This window comes from Podarcis filfolensis, assembly GCF_964270895.1.
Source record: "Podarcis filfolensis genome assembly, chromosome: 1".
Taxonomy (NCBI): Eukaryota; Metazoa; Chordata; class Lepidosauria; order Squamata; family Lacertidae; genus Podarcis; species Podarcis filfolensis.
The window spans coordinates 8,060,007-8,080,340 of NC_139604.1; the positions used below are offsets into that span (position 1 = coordinate 8,060,007).

Genomic DNA, 20,334 nt, shown 5'->3' on the forward strand with positions numbered 1-20,334 from the left:
GGCAAGTCCTAGGCTCTGTGGTTTAACCCAGAGCGCCACCCGCGTTCCAGGGAGTAAGGTAGGAGCCCCAATTCACATCCTGAAAGCTCTAAGCCTCAACCTCTCTCAGGCCCTGGACCAAGGCAATGTTAGAGCCTAGGAACCCAATCCAGACTCGGGATGGATTCATTTTCTGGATGGCCCGGAGACAGCTGGGAATTTACTCCTGCTGTTTCACTGGAGTGTGTGGGAGAGAGAAAAACGTCCTGCCGGATGCTTAGGTACAATGGTACCTCGGAAGTCGAACGGAATCCATTCCGGAAGTCCGTTCGACTTCCAAAACGTTTGGACTCCAACTGGCTGCAAGAAGCTCCTGCAGCCAATCAGAAGCCATGTCAGACGTTCGGGTTCCAAAGAGTGTTCACAAACCGAAACACTCACTTCTGGGCTTGCGGTGTTCGGGAGCCAAAACGTTAGACTTGCAAGGCGTTTGGGATCCAAGGTACTAATTTCTTTCGAGAATCACAGAAGCTGCCTTTTCCTTAATTTGTTTCTCTCTGGTCTCTATTCCTCCTCCATATGCTGCTGATGTTTTGGTGGCGGCAGGCAACATGATGGAGCAGAGGCAGCTTACCTGACCTCCCAGCAGGTGAGTCGCTGCTGCTTACAGGGAGAAATGAGGCAGCACTGAGCAAACACGGCGGCAGGAAGACCAAATGGGCTCCATTTGTGTGTTTGCACCACACAGAGGTAGGTTACTGCTGCGCTGCTCCTACACTTCCCAGTAAGCAGTGACTTATCTGCCACACGACTATGCTTTGATATCTCTTTAGTCTTACATGAATATCCCCTTGCTGCCAACGATGCAAAGTGAACTCAGCGACTATTCATACTCCTTTTTCGAAACACAGGGCCAGCGTTGCTCCTAACATAATGTGCTTTTACCACAGAGCCAATTCCTAATTCCCCAAAAAACTACTGTGAAACTATCGTAAGAAAAGTACACATGCTGCTATCTGCTGACTTTTCACATGCACCCACAAATCCCACATAGAAAATCCCACCAAAAGAGGAGAACCACAGAATTTTATAGGTTCCATCAACTTGTCCTAGGGTTGCAAACTGCAGAAGGGAGCACACATCTGAAATATAATAATCTCCATGCCAATATTTAGAAAGCTTCTTGAGTTAACGCCACTTAATCCTCAAGTAGCTAGAAAAGAGCAGTGTGCTAGGATTAGCTGAGAAATAATTCTATTATTACCAGAATGTTCACTCTTACAAGCAGTAGAGAATAGACACCAACAACTGCCATAAACACAGGCAAATTTCTCTAGTGCTATTAAATAATCTCAGTAATTGGTCACAGATTGTTACAGGGTTGCCACATCTAAGACTGCACATTTTAGATATTTCTTACAGTAAAGTATTTGGATTTCTGTAGCTGCCAGTTTAATCTGGGGTTTGTTTGTGTAATCAAAACTAGACTCCCCCTCTTGCATGTTGATATCTGATGAATTACAAAGATTTGCATTGCCTGATCATTTCTACACATCTTAGTCCAGAACGAGTTGCTAAAATGGTAACTGACAGGCTACTGGCAAAAACAGCAGCTTCACATCTTATTTTGCTCACCTCCCGGCAGTATTTAGTAATGCAAAATGTGTGATGACATCACTGTGTTCCAAGTTTCACCATATCTGCTTTACTTCACTGGTTAATGGTAATAGGGAAGAGAAACCTGCAACATGATGGTGCCATAGCTGTCAACTGTCCCTTATTTGGCAGGAAAGTCCCTTATCCCAGCGCCGTGTCCCACTGCTGTCCCTTATTGATGATGTCCCTTAAATTTCCCAGGTTTCAAAGGAAGCAGCACCTCTCCCTCCCTCCCTGCCGGCCAGGGAGGAGGGAGGCTCTAACTGTGTTGCGTGGCTGCGTTGCTCACCCAATAAGGAGTCTAAGAACGACTGGGGGGTGGAGCTTGCCTGGGGACTCGCCTTTGCTCAGCGCTTCCCAGCGGAGAGCTGACGGTGGTTTTCCTTGCTGCATCCCCTTTGCCGGGTTGCTGCGCTGTGGGAACCACCGCTTGAGGCTTCGTTTGGCTGCTGGCTGGGCTTTCTGCCTTTGGCTCAGAGGGGCTCAGAAGCTGAACACAGCTGTGCTTGGAAAATCCCTTATTTTGGCTGCTGATCCCTTATTTTCGAGGCTGCTGGTCCCTTATTTTCAAATCTGTAAGTTGAAGCTATAGATGGTGCCTAACTAAGCATTACTGGGGGTAAGAAAAGAGACAACACATCACTGCTATCAGGGGCAGTTGTGACTCTACTATGCATAAGCCTGGCCTTAAAAATCTGTATAAGAAAAAGAAACACAAGGCTGAACCCTCAAGAGTCATGTCATGTCACACACAGAGAAATCTTGCAGGTATTTTACATGTAACCAGCTTCATGTAGTTTCTCAAATGCAGCAGTTACACGCAGAGAACTCAATCCAGATATAGTTGCTTTCAGTACAGCATGCACATCCCATGACAGTATCAGGAAATATGGATTCCCAACCATGTTGCCTTGAGGATAGAAATGCAGGTTTTTTAAACAACAACAACACAGAAGGGCGTTTTACTGCAGTCCTATTCTATGCTATAATGTGGAATTTGCAAATTTAAATTTAACGACTATATATACATGTTAATTTAGCAGCATAGTGATACGCAAGCCAGTTTAAGCAGCTTCACAACCTCTTTATGTTTAGGATTTAGCAGGTTAGCCCCAGATATACTTGTTTAGTTGTATTTTCCAATAAAATTAGGGGGGAGGAATATTCTGCTAAGATTTCAGCGGCTGGTTGCTACTTAAATGGTACATTTTCAATAAACAAATCAAAGATTTTGGAAGATGTTCATTTTAATAGTGGCAATGCGGATAAACCATAATATGTTCAGTTTCACCCACTTGTCCAAATGAATCATGAACAATATGGTTGAAGGGTATCCTTGATAGATGCTGCCTTGTAGACAAATGTTTGGAGTGTTATTCATTAATTAACAATTTTGCCCAAGATTTATATTCTAGGAATTATTTCTCTATTCCAAAACTCTGCAGTGTGGCAAAAGGAGATTGCCACTCCACCCTGTTGAAAGCTTTTTCTGCATCAATGAACCTCAATGCATCAACTTCCTTTGTCTCCTTGCATTGGTTAATTATTGATCGGCCTCTTCTAGTGTCGGCTGATAATTGTAGCCCTCAAAGCCAGATTGCTCCTAATGCACATTATTACCAGTTACGTATATTGTTTAACACATTAGCCTACAGCAAGATATATTATAATCCGGACGTAAAAGTGAAATTTATATATGTGTTAGGGTCTTTCTCTGGTTTGTGTAAAAACATAGTTCTTCTTAACATCATTTCAGAGTGCTGAATCTCTCCAAACATTTGTATGGAGTTTTGTTGGTGGTTGATTCAAAGTACAGTGGTACCTCAGGTTACAGACACTTCAGGTTACAAACGCTTCAGGTTACAGACTACACTAACCCAGAAATAGTGCTTCAGGTTAAGAACTTTGCTTCAGGATGAGAACAGAAATTGTGCTCCCGCGGCGTGGCGGCAGCAGGAGGCCCCATTAGCTAAAGTGGTACCTCAGGTTAAGAACAGACCTCCAGAATGAATTAAGTTCTTACCCTGAGGTACCACTGTATCAGAAAAGGTTTTAGAATATTCACAAAGAAAGCCAACCAATTCATAAGTTACAGTATATTGCTTTGAGCTTTAGAATGGTCGGAGACCTCTGCCTCAACTAAAATTAAATATAAGAAGCATTTATTAATATTATTTAATCTAGGATGGTGGAAAGCTTCTAATATTTCTTATATCAGTAGTATTAGATAGATACAGATCTCTATTTTTTAAATAAAAAAAAACCAAAAAAGAACCAATGATCATTTTTTTCATTATTCTGCATTGGCCTCTGCGTCTTACGATTTCTCGTAGCATGAAACAGTCTTTTTTCATTCTTTGGTAATAAATATATCGAGCTAGATATTTTCCGCTTTGATTCCATTTTCAAATATTTTTTGTTTGACTAAGCTCAATGCTTTTGCAGTTCTGTATGTGTTGACTTTACGTACTTAAAACATAACTTTAGTTCATTGGAGATTTTAGAATCAACTTTCTAATTCTATATAAATTCTATGACTGATATCCAATATTATTCATACTCAGACTAAGAACTCAGTTGGTCCTCTCTGAATATGACTTAGTTGGATACCATCCTAAGTCTTCAATTTTATATATAACCGCTAAGATTTGTTCATTCTATTTATGTTACTTATTGAAGTAAGCAAATATATGAATAAAAGACCTCCACCCCAATAGGCTTTGTTTGCATCACAAATTACCTTCCCGCCAAACTCGGTTGAATAATTTAAGAAAAAGTATTCATGCACTTTTCTAACGGATTTCAGAACAAACTTCTCTTCTTCCAACAAAAATAACAAAGCAAAAACCACTTTCTATCAACAGCAGCAATTTTACAAATTATACACTTAATATTTACATGAACAAGATCTGGCGGGGCGGGGGGACGGGACACAAACCAGTTTCCACCAAATTTATAAGAACAAAAAGTTCTTATAACTTTCAAAACATGTCACATCAAAACAATTTGTTTAAGTTTGGAAAACACACACACAGAGTATATATATAACAAGCCAGATGTTTTCTTTAAAGCAGGGAGAAAACTCATCTCATCTTCAGTTGTATGGTTTATATTTCTAGCAGCAGTTCCATTTCTAGAGATGAATTTGTATTGTTTCCCAAATGTTTACACATCAGCTAATTATTCATCAATTTCCAAAACAGGGACTAATTATCCACCAGTAATTACTGCCTCAACTGCTCTTTGACCTGAGCTGCTGGAAAGAAAACCGTTTGCAACAGTGCATTCTTGTGTAGAAAGGATCCAGCAAAAGCTGGATGGTCTGAAATTATAATCATCAGCTGATGTCTGGGTATGTGTGTGTGTCGTCAACTCATAACCATACTTCTCTGACTCACTATTTTATCTTCTGCTTCCTTCCATTTAAGCAACGTAAAAAGGGTAACAAAAAACAAAATCCAGATTTACATAAGATGCACCCACAGCATGTTACAAAATTGGTATACCAGGACTTCCTCTCTTCATATGTCCTCCTCGGAGCCCCTTCATCAGCTCCAGAGGGTTGGGGAGGTGGGAGGGGACCCCCAGAACAGATTTTGGGTGCGTGCAAAGGGAGGAGAGAGAAGATATGTTGTGGAAGTGGAAGTCCCAGTGCAAACTGGACAGCTTCGCTGCCTACAACCAATAGTATCTTAGTAATTCTTACAACAATCCTGTAAGGTAGACCAAGTCCTTATAGCAGAAAAGTGAGGCTGGGAGATAATTACTTGAGTTCACTTAGTGAGTTCATTACACCCCTCTTGTTACAGTTTTCTCAACTTAGACATGAAATATATGCCTCTCATTGCAATGATGACGGGGGAGGGAGCCCGCTACTAGCACTTTGTGTGTGTCAAAGTAAAGGTAAAGGGACCCCTGACCATTAGGTCCAGTCGTGGCCGACTCTGGGGTTGCAGCGCTCATCTCGCTTTATTGGCCGAGGGAGCCGGCGTACAGCTTCCGGGTCATGTGGCCAGCATGACTAAGCCGGTTCTGGTGAACCAGAGCAGCGCACGGAAATGCCGTTTACCTTCCCGCCGGAGCGATACCTATTTATCTACTTGCACTTTGATGTGCTTTCGAACTGCTAGGTTGGCAGGAGCTGGGACCGAGCAACGGGAGCTCACCCCGTCGCAGGGATTCGAACCGCCGACCTCCTGATCAGCAAGTCCTAGGCTCTGTGGTTTATCCCACAGCAACTACCCCTCAAACAGAAGAAAATGGCATAAATAGGCTCCAAAGCAATTTCAACATTTGTCAGCAACTGGAAGAGGTTACAACATCTGGAAATCAGTTATGCCATTCTTTTGGAGAGAACATTTTGCAGACGTGGGCAGTCAAGAAAATCGTCACCTCATTACTTTTAAGTAATGCCAGTGCAAATTGCTAAGGCATTCACCAGTTTCTGTTAGTTTTCGGCGAAAGGTATGGATTCTCTAGAGCCTTCTCTATTGACTTCTCAGAGCTTGCAAACGACAGTCCTCTTTCAGCAAGGCTTCTAAAAAATTTATACCATCTGGTATCTGCCTTAGAATTGAATCGATTTTATGTATGTGCTATTGGGTGTTTTGAACTGTTTCTATATTTTTATATATTTATAATTGTTTTTATATCTGCAATTGTTTTAGCTGTTTTTATACAGTGGTACCTTGGCTTAAGAACTTAATTCGTTCTGGAGGTCCTTTCTTAACCTGAAACTGTTCTTAACCTGAAGCACCACTTTAACTAATGGGGCCTCCCACTGCTGCTGCACTGCTGCCGCGCAATTTCTGTTCTCATCCTGAAGCAAAGTTCTTAACCCGAGGTACTATTTCTGGGTTAGTGGAGTCTGTAACCTGAAGCTTTTGTAATCTAAAGCGTCTGTAACCCGAGCATAGCTGTCAACCATCCCTTATTTGGCGTGAAAGTCCCTTATCCCAGCGCCATGTCCCACTGCTGTCCCTTATTGATGATGTCCCTTAAATTTCCTGGGTTTCAAAGGAAGCAGCTCCTCTCCCTCCCTCCCTGCCGGCCAGGGAGGAGGGAGGCTCCAACTGTGTTGCTTGGCTGCGTTGCTCACCCAATAAGGAGTCTAAGAACGACGGGGGGGTGGAGCTTGCATGCCTTGTGCCCAGCTGCATTGCCTGGGGACTTGCCTTTGCTCAGCGCTTCCCAGCGGAGAGGTGATGGTGGTTTTCCTTGCTGCATCCCCTTTGCCGGGTTGCTGCGCTGTAGGAACCACCGCTTGAGGCTTCGTTTGGCTGCTGGCTGGGCTTTCTTCCTTTGGCTCAGAGGGGCCCAGAAGTTGAACATACCTGTGCCTCGAAAATCCCTTATTTTGGCTGCTGATCCCTTATTTTCAAGGCTGCTGGTCCCTTATTTTCAAATCTGTAAGTTGACAGCTATGAACCCGAGGTACCACTGTATATGCAACTGTTTGATGTATGCTATTGTAGTGTAATTCACTTTGGGGTACCTCGTAGAAGCGATTCATCTGCAGCCTCCCCCTTCCCTTCACTGGGATGTCACACTACCTTAAAGGCTGGCAGAGCCTTTCAATCCTGGACCTGAAAAAACTACTGTTGCAAGACTGGATCCCGTACTGGTGAAAAATCACCTGGGGAGAGGAGCTGCAGAGAAACAGTGGGTGATAAAAAAGGATGGGAATTCTTTTATCTGTGTTTTGCCAGCATTTGACAACTTCTCTGTTTAAACAAGCCTTTGATTTGGTTGCTGCTTAATTTTATTAACAGCTCGCCTTGGTCTATAAGGCCCCATATTAAATGCTCTTTTTGTTCTTAATTATGGGAAGGAAAGCTTGGGCAATGGATGGTTCCCTCCCCCCTCTGCAGTCCCCAGAACTCCCCCACCCTCCAAAAATTAAACTCCAGAGGATCAGGGTGAACTATCCAATGTTGTGAGCTATGTCGTACAGGGCTGCAGCAGAGGGGAGAGGGAATTGGCCCAAAATCAGGGACAAGAATGTGGCACTCTGCAGCAGCAAGATACCTCCAACCTCTGTGGGACACAGGTGGCGCTGTGGGTTAAAGCACAGAGCTTAGGACTTGCCGATCAGAAGGTTGGCGGTTTGAATCCCCGCAATGGGGTGAGCTCCTGTTGCTCGGTCCCAGCTCCTGCCAACCTAGCAGTTCGAAAGCACATCAAAGTGCAAGTAGATAAATAGGTACCGCTCTGGCAGGAAGGTAAATGGCGTTTCCGTGCGCCGCTCTGGTTCGCCAGAAGCGGCTTAGTCATGCTGGCCACATGACCCAGAAGCTGTACGCCGGCTCCCTCGGCCAATAAAGCGAGATGAGCGCCGCAACCCCAGAGTCAGCCACGACTGGACCTAATGGTCAAGGGTCCCTTTACCTTTTACTGTGGGGCAAAGTTAAAGATCTGCTATGGGAGCTACCTGCTCCATGCCAAAGACTGGGTACGACCCTTTTTTAAATTATTTTTTATACTTTGTTAGCATCTTTGGGTGCATCCTTTCAGAGGGGAAATGTAAGATATGAATGTTTGCTTGTATGTATAAATGAATGAGCGGTGCTCTCCCAGCTGCTTTGGAGAAGCAGTAACATGCATTTGGAGATACGTGGGTTGAGACAGAACATGTAGCTCAGTGACTATAGGGTAACAGTACTCCCAGCGATTTCCTGCCCTATGCCGATAGCATCTGCTAGTGAAATCAAAGCGAGCAGTATGACTTTATCATATCAAGGAGGGCATTTGAAGAAATTGCTTCCACAAAGCTGTTATAGCTCAGTTGGTTCAGTCAGAGGCTTCAACAGGAATCTTGAAGAAGTCATTCATATACCTAAGAGCTGGACATGTTTCTTGGAGTAGACCTTACCGACTTCAGTCTGACTCACTTCCAAATTAAAATGCTGAGAATCATACCCTCTCTCTCTCTCTCTCTTTGTAAACAGCAGCCTGCCTCATTAGATTCAATTTTCCCATGTATGAACCTTGGGCGGCAATACTGTGTAACTCAGTTGTGATGTGTTGGCAAACTGTGAAGACTGGATGTTGTGAGAGAATCGGATACAGAGCCATAATAAGATGCAATCTACTGCAACGATGGGACGCGGGTGGCGCTGTGGGTTAAACCACAGAGCCTAGGACTTGCCGATCAGAAGGTCGGCGGTTCGAATCCCTGCGACGGGGTGAGCTCCCGTTGCTCCGTCCCTGCTCCTGCCAACCTAGCAGTTTGAAAGCTCATCAAAGTGAAAGTAGATAAATAGGTACCGCTCCAGCGGGAAGGTAAACGGAGTTTCCGTGTGCTGCTCTGGTTCGCCAGAAGTGGCTTAGTCATGCTGGCCACGTGACCCGGAAGCTGTACGCCAGCTCCCTCGGCCAATAAAGCGAGATGAGCACCGCAACCCCAGAGTCGGTCACGACTGGACCTGATGGTCAGGGGTCCCTTTACCTTTACCTTTAGTGCAGCGATGGGGAACCAGTGGTCCTCTAGCTATTTCTGGACTACAACTCCTATCATCCCTGACCATTGGACATGCTTGCCTGGTCCTGATCGGAATTAAAGGGCAGCGGCATATAGAGAGCCACCGATTTGCAATCCCTGGTCTAGTGGATGGGGTCTAAAAGAACGGCAAAAAAATGACGGCCACAGAATGCCTCTTCCTGTATAGCTTTCCACACTATCTACAATATACGGGCCCTTAAAACAAGCTGGGATGGAATAATTAAGCAGCAACATTAACACACTGAAAGAAGAGAGATTGGGTTTTAAATCAATGCTGTTAATATACTCTGGGGGCAGCTGATCTATTTTCCAGGATCAAGACAGCTGTTTTAAAGAACAATGCATAATATGCCTAATGCAAGCTACATTCACAGTCTGCTTTCTCAAGCCTCAACACTACTAGACTTTCAAAGATTTGGTCACTAGACAGCAGGATGATGTGCAACATAATTTTCCTCCTGGTCCTTTGTTTTTGTTTTTAACAAAAGCACACTTCACTTTGGGGTGAACACTCCTGTCTGGAATTCCCGACAGAAGTCATCAACTTTTCATCTCATAATATCCCTTTGGCTATAGCCACCCATTCTCAACAGGCCTTTGGGGAAACCTACGGTCCCAAGAGATCATGTGTCCTCTTTTGGCATGTTACCACCAGAGGGGGCTGCAAGCTACACATGCGAGTAGGAGAATTCCAGAGGCAGGGTGGACGCTGGATTGCTCATAACTCAATTGAATGTCATGTTCGGTAAATGATGACGGGGGAAAAACACGCTGGGCTGTGTGTTTTTTTGTTTTTTTTAATGGATCCGTTCTTCAAAATGTCTTTGTTTGCAGAGAGAGAGATTGAGAGAGAGAGACTGTTCCGCTGTGATGTGGCATGAACATGTTTATGCAAGGCAGACTTGGGATGCAAAGCCCGCTGAACACCCAATACAATCCTTCAGCAAGATGATTAGTCTAGTGTGGAACAGTGGGTGGCACGTTTCGGCAACATTAATTCAGAAATTGGACGGGCGGGGAGATCGGCTGAGAGGAGCGATGATGCACACACATGAATGCCAAAGCGAAACTTTGAATTTGAAAGATGCTGTGGGAAGGAGCGAGGGAATGGAAAAGGTGGGCGCTTTCTGTGCAGTGATTCACATACGGATGAGGTTTCAGAGTCAGATTTTCCAACGCTGGCAGCGGGCAATGGACCAAGAAGCAGCGATCACAGAAGAACTGACTGGGCCGGACAGCTACGTGACCAAGCGGGTCTTTCTTTTGCGAAAGGGGGGCAAATAAGTCGCCGCCGTCCCCCTCACCCTTCTCCAGGGAGGCTTGCCCAAATCTCTCCCGAGATCAAAAATAAACCTTGGCATGGGGCTTTTTTGCCCGATGTAACGTGACAGAATGGCAACCTTTTAAAGCAGCAGAATGCTCTTTTCAAACTCCCGGTTCAAATAGCAGATACCCAATCCCCACGGCACGGAGGGGGCTGAAGAGCAGCCGTAGGAAAACGGCAGCTGCACTCGCAGGGAGAAATGGCAAGCAGACGGGGGCTATTACAGTTATTTCCGAATAGTTTGGCACGCCTCTAATCAGAGCTTCTGTTCCCCCCTTTCCCCTTTTGCTCTTGGTTTACTGCTGTGTCATTGCTTCTGAAGGGCAGCAGAACAGACAATGGCTCAGCTTCCGGCCTTCATTTGAGAAAAGTGCCCATCCTGCAAAGTATTAAGGGTCCCGGCTGCGCCTATCGCGAACACACACAGGGCACAATAACAGGAGGAAGCCAATTTTCTTGGTTTTTCAAGTGCTTTCCAAAACTAAGGAGCTTTTCCTGGAGCAGAAATGGAAGCGTGCGGGTGAAAGTTGCTTTGATTGTGCCAAGTTGATTCCATTCGTGGTGGGGAAGGGGAAGGCAAGAGTCTTTTCCTAATAGAGAACCCTCCCCTCTGAGATTAACCGTTTGGAATGAATGAATGAAATGTGCCCCCATAAAAAAAGTGGACCCAAAGGGGAACATGAATAGCACACTCGACTGAACCTGCGATAGCAGTCGTGCAAATCACACCTTTGTCTGCAGAGAATGCAAAACTAGACCTGTGCCAAATATTTCTCAATCTGTGTTTGTTTTTTTATTAGATGGAAACCATTAAGCCATTTTGACGGGGTAGAGGTTTTTCCTTTTGTTCAGTACAATTTGACCTCAGCTACTTCACCGGCGTTTTCTTCCTATAGCTGCTACTAATTTCTTCTTTCTGAATTAGTCACACAGCTTATGCCACGAAATCAGGGATCATACAGAGAACCGGGCTAACATCACAATACGCTACCAAGTCAATCAGTTTTGATGTCACCTGGGGCATGAGGTTGCTTGAGATTAAGGGCAAATAAACTAAACACTTTGCTGAAAATATGAAGCCATTTTCTATTTAGCCATAATGAAAGCTACATTACAATTATATTTATTCCTTTCTTTCTTTCTTTCTTTCTTTCTTTCTTTCTTTCTTTCTTTCTTTCTTTCCCACCCATCTGGCTGGGTTTCCCCAGCCACTTTGGGCGACTTCCAACAAAAGATTAAAAATACATTAAAACATCAGTCATTTAAAACTCCCCTAAACAGGGCTGCCTTCAGATGTCTTCTAAAAGTCAGATAGTTGTTTATTTCCTTGACGGGAGGGCGCTCCACAGGGCGGGCGCCACCACCGGTAACTTCACTTCTCACAGTGAGGGAGCTGGACCTCAGTGTTCGGGCTGAACGATGGGGGTGGAGACACACCTTCAAGTATACAGGGCAGAGGCCATTTAGGGCTATAAAGGTCAGCACCAACACTTTGAATATCTTGTAGTATCTGATTACAAGTATCTATCTTTGAAGGATCACTGTTCAAGAAGGACACTGACAAACTGGAACGTGTCCAGAGGAGGGCAACCAAAATGGTCAAAGGCCTGGAAACGATGCCTTATGAGGAACGGCTAAGGGAGCTGGGCATGTTTAGCCTGGAGAAGAGGAGGTTAAGGGGTGATATGATAGCCATGTTCAAATATATAAAAGGATGTCACATAGAGGAGGGAGAAAGGTTGTTTTCTGCTGCTCCAGAGAAGCGGACATGGAGCAATGGTTCCAAACTACAAGAAAGAAGATTCCACCTAAACATTAGGCAGAACTTCCTGACAGTAAGAGCTGTTCGACAGTGGAATTTGCTGCCAAGGAGTGTGGTGGAGTCTCCTTCTTTGGAGGTCTTTAAGCAGAGGCTTGACAACCATATGTCAGGAGTGCTCTGATGGTGTTTCCTGCTTGGCAGGGGGTTGGACTCGATGGCCCTTGTGGTCTCTTCCAACTCTATGATTCTATGATTCTATGATTAATATCTTTATACTATGAAACTATACTAATTACACGCAATCACGTTACAGCCCCAATGCAGCAAGGCCAATTAACATTTCCACAAGCGAATGAGTCCCTCATCATAGCACCGCAAACAGTATCAGACAAAGTTTAACAGCAACTTACAGTGCAGTTGTTAGACACAGGTGTGCTTTTTAAACATTTTGCATATGTGTTTTGAAAAGGTAAACAAGGGCACTACCGAAGCAACACGAAATCTTGCAGTGCCCACACGACATCTGCCTTATCAAAATGTCATCCCGTATTCCACCATCACCCGCATTTGGATTTACTGTTTCCATTGGTTTGTTGTTGTTGTTTTTTACCTCTCAAATTTTCAAAGGAAATAGTAAAGCTAGATTATATGAGAAAATTACACTGTCTGGCATTTTGATTAAGGTAACACTGTGGAAACACGGCGCCAAATCTAAATCCACGAGCAGCACCAAATTCTCAAGAAATAGACATGTGAAAGAGCCGCAAAGTGAATTTAACAAAGTTGAAAGGCCACAGGTTTATGCTGACCACATTAAACCCAGATACGTTAGACAGACCTGCTGTAATAAGTTACAGATAGGTAGCCGTGTTGGTCTGCCATAGTCAAAACAAAACAAAAATTTTTCTTTCCAGTAGCACCTTAAAGACCAACTAAGTTAGTTCTTGGTATGAGCTTTCGTGTGCATGCACACTTCTTCAGATACACTGAAACAGAAGTTGCCAGAGCCTTCTATATAGTGAGAAGGTGGGGAGGGGTATTACTCAGAAGGGTGGTGGGAATGGGTGATTGGCAGATAGCTGTGATGAGCCTGTTGACGACTCTTAACGACTGCAATAGGTCTTACAGGAAAAAGCAAGGGGTGAGAAGGTGAAGCCATTTTTCACCTTCTCACCCCTTGCTTTTTCCTGTAAGACCTATTGCAGTCGTTAAGAGTCGTCAACAGGCTCATCACAGCTATCTGCCAATCACCCATTCCCACCACCCTTCTGAGTAATACCCCTCCCCACCTTCTCACTATATAGAAGGATCTGGCAACTTCTGTTTCAGTGTATCTGAAGAAGTGTGCATGCACACGAAAGCTCATACCAAGAACTAACTTAGTTGGTCTTTAAGGTGCTACTGGAAAGAAAAAAATTTTTTTTGTTCTGCTGTAATAAGCTTCTCTTCCCACTAGGATCACACCATCCTCTCCCAACAGACATTCTCCCACCATTTCATGAGCTTCCTCTTGCATTACGTTTTAAATTTAGTTGTCTTTTAAGCCATGTCAATTCTTTATTTAGTGCCAGAGTGTAGATCTCCCATTATTCTTTGTTCTGAAATGGGGAACAGCACCCTAGCAGCAAAGCTATACTTGGAACTGTAAGAGGGATAGGATGCTGCCAGAGGTTTATCAGTCCAAATCTTAACTGCAGTTTGTCTGAATTGACAAACCATGGTTTGTGATCAACCAGTAAATGAGAATGAGAAACCATGGTTTGAAATTGGCTTGTACACCACAGTTTGGAGCAACTATAATTTGACATGTGTGAACTATATCATAGTTATGGCTGCTGTGCTGCCTCAACAAGCTTTTGATTCGTTGAAAGGAGAGTGCTGAACAGCTTTAAATCATGCTTTGTGTTGGTTTATGGCAGGGGTAGGCAACCTAAGGCCCGGGGGCCGGATGCGGCCCAATCACCTTCTAAATCCGGCCCATGGACAGTCCAGGAATCAGCGTGTTTTTACATGAGTAGAATGTGTGCTTTTATTTAAAATGCATCTCTGGGTTATTTGTGGGGCATAGGAATTTGTTCATTTTTTTTTTTTTATTCCAAAATATAGTCCGGCCCACCACATGGTCTGAGGGATGATGGATCGGCCCACGGCTGAAAAAGGTTGCCGACCCCTGGTTTATGGTTAGCAGAAACCATGACTTGATGTCTGAAATAAGCCTATGTTCTTGCCATGTAGAAGAACGCCCCCTGCTGTTTTTACTTGAATTGCCTTTGGTGGTTCCTACTAGTTTTAGAACAGAGATCAGGACACTATGGACCAGAGCCAGGTTTTCTGCAACCATTGCACTGCTTCATATTTGGATTGGAAGATGAGAGACAGTGAGTATTGGTGTAGCCTGCCCATCAAGTACTATTTCCCACTCCTTTAAGATAAACAGGATGCAAAACCACATAGAAAAGACTGCAAGATAACACCCAGTTGTAGATGCACAAGAAAAGCTGAACATTTTAGACAGCCTCTCGACCACAGACGTTCTAACAGACCCAAGGGACTACCTCATTAATTCATGCTTTTAATGGTGCTCACTGAAGCTGTTAATTATTTCTTACTAGCTGCTAATTGTTTTTCTTGGACATCCAGCTCCCCAAGTCTTACATTTCACCAAATGCAGCAGAATCTGTCGTATTTGCGATAGAAGAGAGGAAACACCTTGTCTTCTTATGGGAATGCACATTATAGCAGCAGAACCTACAAGCAGCGGGAGACGGGGGACGGGACGAGCAGAGCTCCTGAATTTTGGGTTTAGAAGAAGAAATCTTGGCAACTGCAGCTTTTCTCACTCCTGAATGACAAGAAGCACTTGCTTTAAAAAAATAACAATAAGGCTCTACCCTTCTGTGCATTTGGTAAACCCTGCCAGAATCTGATTGTTGCAGCGAAGAGTTACAGCAGGGGTAGCCAATGGACTCCAGCCACCAACACCCAGCCAACATGGGCAGTAATCATGGGTCATGAAAGCAGTAGCCCAGTAACATCTGAAGGGAGCAGCATTGGCTACCTCAAAGTTAGAAGGCCATACAATACAGTGGTACCTTGGTTCTCAAACGCCTTGCTACTTGAACAACTTGGAACCCAAACACTGCGAACCTAGAAGTAAGTGTTCTGGTTTGTGAACTTTTTTTGGAAGCCGAATGTGCTCCGTTTTGAGTGTTACGCTTCCATTCTGAGTGCCACACTTCTGTTTTGAGTGTTAACATAGAGGTCTGTCTGTTTTTGATATTTATTTTGTGTTTTTATTTTTGTGTGTGTGACTGTGTGGAACCCAGTTCAGCTACTGATTGATTGATTGAGTGACTGCAGTACATTGTTTATTGCTTTCATTTTATGGATCAATGGTCTCGTTAGAGAGTAAAATTCATGTTAAATTGCTGTTTTAGGGGTTGTTTTTAAAAGTCTGGAACGGATTAATCCATTTTGCATTACTTTCTATGGGAAAGTGAACCTTGGTTTTGGAACACTTCGGTTTTGGAACAGACTTCCGGAAAGGATTAAGTTTGAGAACCAAGGTACCACTGTACTCCAATACAGGTCTTCAGTTCATGCTTGGGATTAATGCACATAACCAAGGGTCTATTTTTCCACTTCTTTTCAAATCAGTATCCCTTTCATCTGGTACACAGGCTGAGACCCTCCCTGCCCACAGACTGTCTCGCCAGAGTGGTGCATGCTCTAGTTATGTCTTGCTTGGACTACTGCAATGCGCTCTATGTGGGGCTACCTTTGAAGGTGACCCAGAAACCACAACTAATCCAGAATGCGGCAGCTAGACTGGTAACTGAGAGAGGCCGCCAAGACCACATAACACCGGTCTTGAAAGACCTGCATTGGCTCCCAGTATGTTTCCGAACACAATTCAAAGTGTTGGTGCTGACCTTGAAAGCCCTACTGGCCTTGGTCCAGTATACCTGAAGGAGCATCTCCACCTCCATCGTTCTGCCCGGACACTGAGGTCCAGCTCCGAGGGCCTTCTGGCGGTTCCCTCACTGTGAGAAGCCAAGTTACAGGGAACCAGGCAGAGGGCCTTCTTGGTAGTGGCACCCTGTGGAATGCCCTCCCACCAGATGTCAAGGAAATAAACAACTATCTGACTTTTAGAAGACATCTGAAGGCAGCCTTGTTCAGGGAAGCTTTGAATGTTTAATAGACTATTGCATTTTAATATTTTGCTGGAAGTCGCCTGTAGTTGTAATATACAACTTTCAGCACTCTCTGTCACCATGGGGATTGGGGTCTCACCCCACCTTGCAACTGTCCCATCTAGTTCAAGAGACCCTGTTGTGGATAGAGCTCCTACTTTCAGTGGTGGAGTACATGGCCCCATGCAGGTTCAACTCCAGTAGCAAGTGGTAAAGTAGCAAGTGATGGGAATGACCGTTGCCAGAGTCCCTGGAGAGACCCTGCCAGTCAGATAGGAAGACGCCATCTCGCCCAGCATTGTCTACGATCAGCATTAGCAACAAGTGAATCATTACATGAATGGAATTATTCAAAGCATGGTATTCAGCTCTGCTGAACTCCACAGGATTTACTCCTGAATTGCTGCTTAGGATCAGAGCATGGGTAGGCAAACTAAGGCCTGGGGGCCGGATCTGGCCCAATCGCCTTCTAAATCCGGCCCACAGGCAGTCCGGGAATCAGCGTGTTTTAACATGAGTAGAACATGTGCTTTTATTTAAAATGCATCTCTGGGTTATTTGTGGGGCATAGGAATTCATTCTCTCCCCCCCCCCCAAAAAAATATAGTCTGGCCCCCCACAAGGTCTGAGGGACAGTGGACCGGCCCCCTGCTGAAAAAGTTTGCTGATCCCTGGATCAGAGTACCGTATTTTTCGCTCTATAAGACGCACCAGACCACAAGACGCACGTAGTTTTTGAAGAAGGAAAACAAGAAAAAAAAATATTCTGTGCAGTGAAAGCAGCAATCCCTCTTGCTGTTCTGGCTTCTGGGATAGCTGCACAGCCTGCATTCGCTCCATAAGACGCACACACATTTCCCCTTACTTTTTAGGAGGGAAAAAGTGAGTCTTATAGAGCGAAAAATACGGTATATATTTTTAAACAAACAAACAAACACCATGCTTCAGCAATAGGGCTTCCAACCAAATTGGGGCCCTTGCTATGATGAGATTCTATACCAGCTGCAGGGAACACCAGATACTGCTGAACTCCCATCATCTCTAGCCCATGGCCATGATTGCTAGGGCAGATGGGAGTGGTTCTTCAGAAACATCTGGAGAGGCAAATGCTTCCCCACTCCTGCTCTATCCTGAGCCGCTTATATTTCCCTGCAGCTCAGAAGAAAGTGGCTTCTCCCTTCTGACATCTGTTGAACAGCCGGTGCCCAAACATGAGAAAACTGGAAGTGCCGATAACGTTCGCCGAACGTGGGCAATTTGAGGCCTTCTAGACACAAGCGCTTAGTTGGACAAAAGCAAAAACGAGCGTTTAAGGGGCGCCGGCATTTCTGAATGCAGAATGCGGTCCCACACATCTTCCCTTTAATCTCCATCCTACTGCAGAGCAGAAGTGCAATCCTGGGTTGCAAATGCAGCGCTGGAGTTTACAGCTTGAGCGTGTGTTGCGGAAGAGGCTGATGAGATATAATAATGGCTCATCAGACACCCCTGCGCGTATTTTTCACAGTGCACCATATGTGATATATTACAGGCAACTCCCATTTCAGTTCCAACCTCACACACACGTTTAGTCCAGTTTTTATGGGTAGCACAGTACTCCTTGTACTGCAAGATTAAAGATTAAAGACAGCAAAAAGTCCCAACAGCAATACACACACACACACACACACACACACACACACACACACCGTATTTAATCTATAAGATGGTATTTAATCTATAAGACGCACCAGACCACAAGACGCACCTAGTTTTTGGAGGAGGAAAACAAGAAAAAAAATATTCTGAATCCCAGAAGCCAGAACAGCAAGAGGGATCGCTGCGCAGCAAAAGCAGTAAAGGGAAAAAGTGAGTCCTATAGAGCAAAAAATATGGTGTGTGTGTGTGTGTGTGTGTGTGTGTATATATATATATATATATATATATATATATATATATATGAGTGGTGGTGAGTGGTGGGGGGCGGGGAGTAAAGAGAGAAGAGAAAGAGGATGTGGGGTAATCTCTTACTTGCAGTCATGTTTCTCAATTTCAAAGTGAGGGTTGAAGTTCAGGAAAATCTTCTGGTTGGGTTCCGGAGCATAAATGATCCACTCGCAGTTCTGGTGGGAGGGGTAGTCTTGCGGATACCCAGGTGAAGTCACGTAGCCAGCGTCTTTGGAATTCAGGCGGCCCCCACATGGTTGCGCTACAAACAAATAGAAAACAAAACCTAACATCAGAACAGGCACTGAATTTCAAACACATTTATGGCTTATTCCTCTGGGTTTGTACCAGCAGATGCCTAGGTTCTGGGCTGCATTAAAAAAAAAAAGTGTGTTGTTGTTTTTTAACAGACATGTATATTACAACCATGTAAATCTCCCAAGTACAAAACAAATCTCTGGAAGGTGATTACAACACGCCACAGTCTTCCCCACACACAAGCACATACCGCTGCTCAGACAGACCAGAAAAGGGGTGTGGGGAGAGGAGAACAGCTATAAATGGGCCCAAACTACTGTTTTGTTTTAAAAAGAGAGAGAGAGAACACAGACATCAGATTATTTGGAAACAGAGTGAACTGCCTTTACATCCTCCCTTCCGCTAACTCTTTTACAAGCATTCCTGTGGCATTCTTCCACTGTTACCCTAACAGCACCTCACAAACATTGCTAGACCCAAGCTCAGCGCTGCCCTAGCAAAATACGAAAGAGAATCCCATCCTTTGCAAAACAAGGACCACCATGGAAAGAAGCTAGGCTAACCGATGTAAGTTTGATGCCTGTCCCTGTCTTCCGAACTCTGCCTGCCTGCCCGCTCCCTTCCCTGAGTTACGTGGCAGCACGTAATTGGGTACCCCTCACATAGCAGTCACTTCCATGCTTCAGTGCTGCCATTTGCTTAAGAAAGGGGTCCCTTCTCATGGTTTCCTAGCACTGAAAAGTCTACTAACCTTCTTCATCAACCGACCTTCTGCGGACCACCTGCCAGCTGGGTGCAGCCACCCTGTACTCTCACAAGCACCCATGGCTAGGACACCCAAGAAAACCAGTCTCCCTTCTTTAGTTTATCTGTGCGGATCCAGCCTCCCCCAATCGATCGATGTAATGTCTGAGAAGGCAATCCCCCATCCCCATCAGGGTCCTGATCCCACCAGGAGGAGTAGGCTTGCTCTCAGTATTTTTCCTTTCCTTTTTTGCCATTGCCCAAATTGGAGGGAGAAAAATGTTTGAGGAGCTGGATCAGGCCCCCTAGGCCAGGGTTTAGTCACCCCTGATCTAAATGCTTGAAGATGCAAGATGGGAGGACAAAGAAATTTCGATAGAAGGATTGCAAAATGGCATGTGATATTTTTTTTTAATGATTACAGCAATGTGATCAGCACAGATTGAACAGTCTTCCTTTTAAAACACACACACACACACAGAGAGAGAGAGAGAGAGAGAGAGAGAGAGAGAGAGAGAGAGAGAGAGAGAGCCAAAAGGATTTCATCTTTATCCCTCCATTTCTTCCAAGAATGCATTACGGTTTACAGGGCTCCCCATTTTACCCTCAAGAAAACACCACTAGGTATGTTGGGTCAACGCTGACACCATTAACATCCTGGTCAAATGGGGAGTCAAATTCAGGTCCTCCCTACTCCTAGTCCAACGCTCCAACAACCATTACAGACCAACGGCTCTTGGCCATTCTACCAAATAATATTGGCCTGTTCAGTTTCTAAGGCCAGACGTAGGCCTGTATGGAACAAGAAATGAAGGTTCTCCACCCATTGAATAATCATGTGTGGTTTGAGACAGACGCTGCCCCTGCAAACTTTGAACTGACTGAGAAGCAACCCAAGCCATTACTAAACCACACGGTGGCCCTTTGCAAAGCAGCCTCCGCCCCGTCCAACATTAGAGCTTTGTCTGTGAGATGGTGTGCATGTCTC

The 20,334-nt window shown here is 44.7% G+C and overlaps 1 protein-coding gene across 2 annotated transcripts in view; it reads right to left on the minus strand.

Moving 5' to 3' along the window:
• The window catches only part of NRP2 (neuropilin 2), a 233,396-nt gene that overhangs the window by 168,748 nt on the left and 44,314 nt on the right, over nt 1-20,334 (minus strand). For both annotated transcript variants that reach the window (XM_083628026.1, XM_083628027.1), the window contains exon 2: nt 18,429-18,606. In XM_083628026.1, coding sequence (XP_083484152.1) covers nt 18,429-18,606 — 178 coding nt within the window. The remainder of the gene's footprint in view (nt 1-18,428; nt 18,607-20,334) is intronic.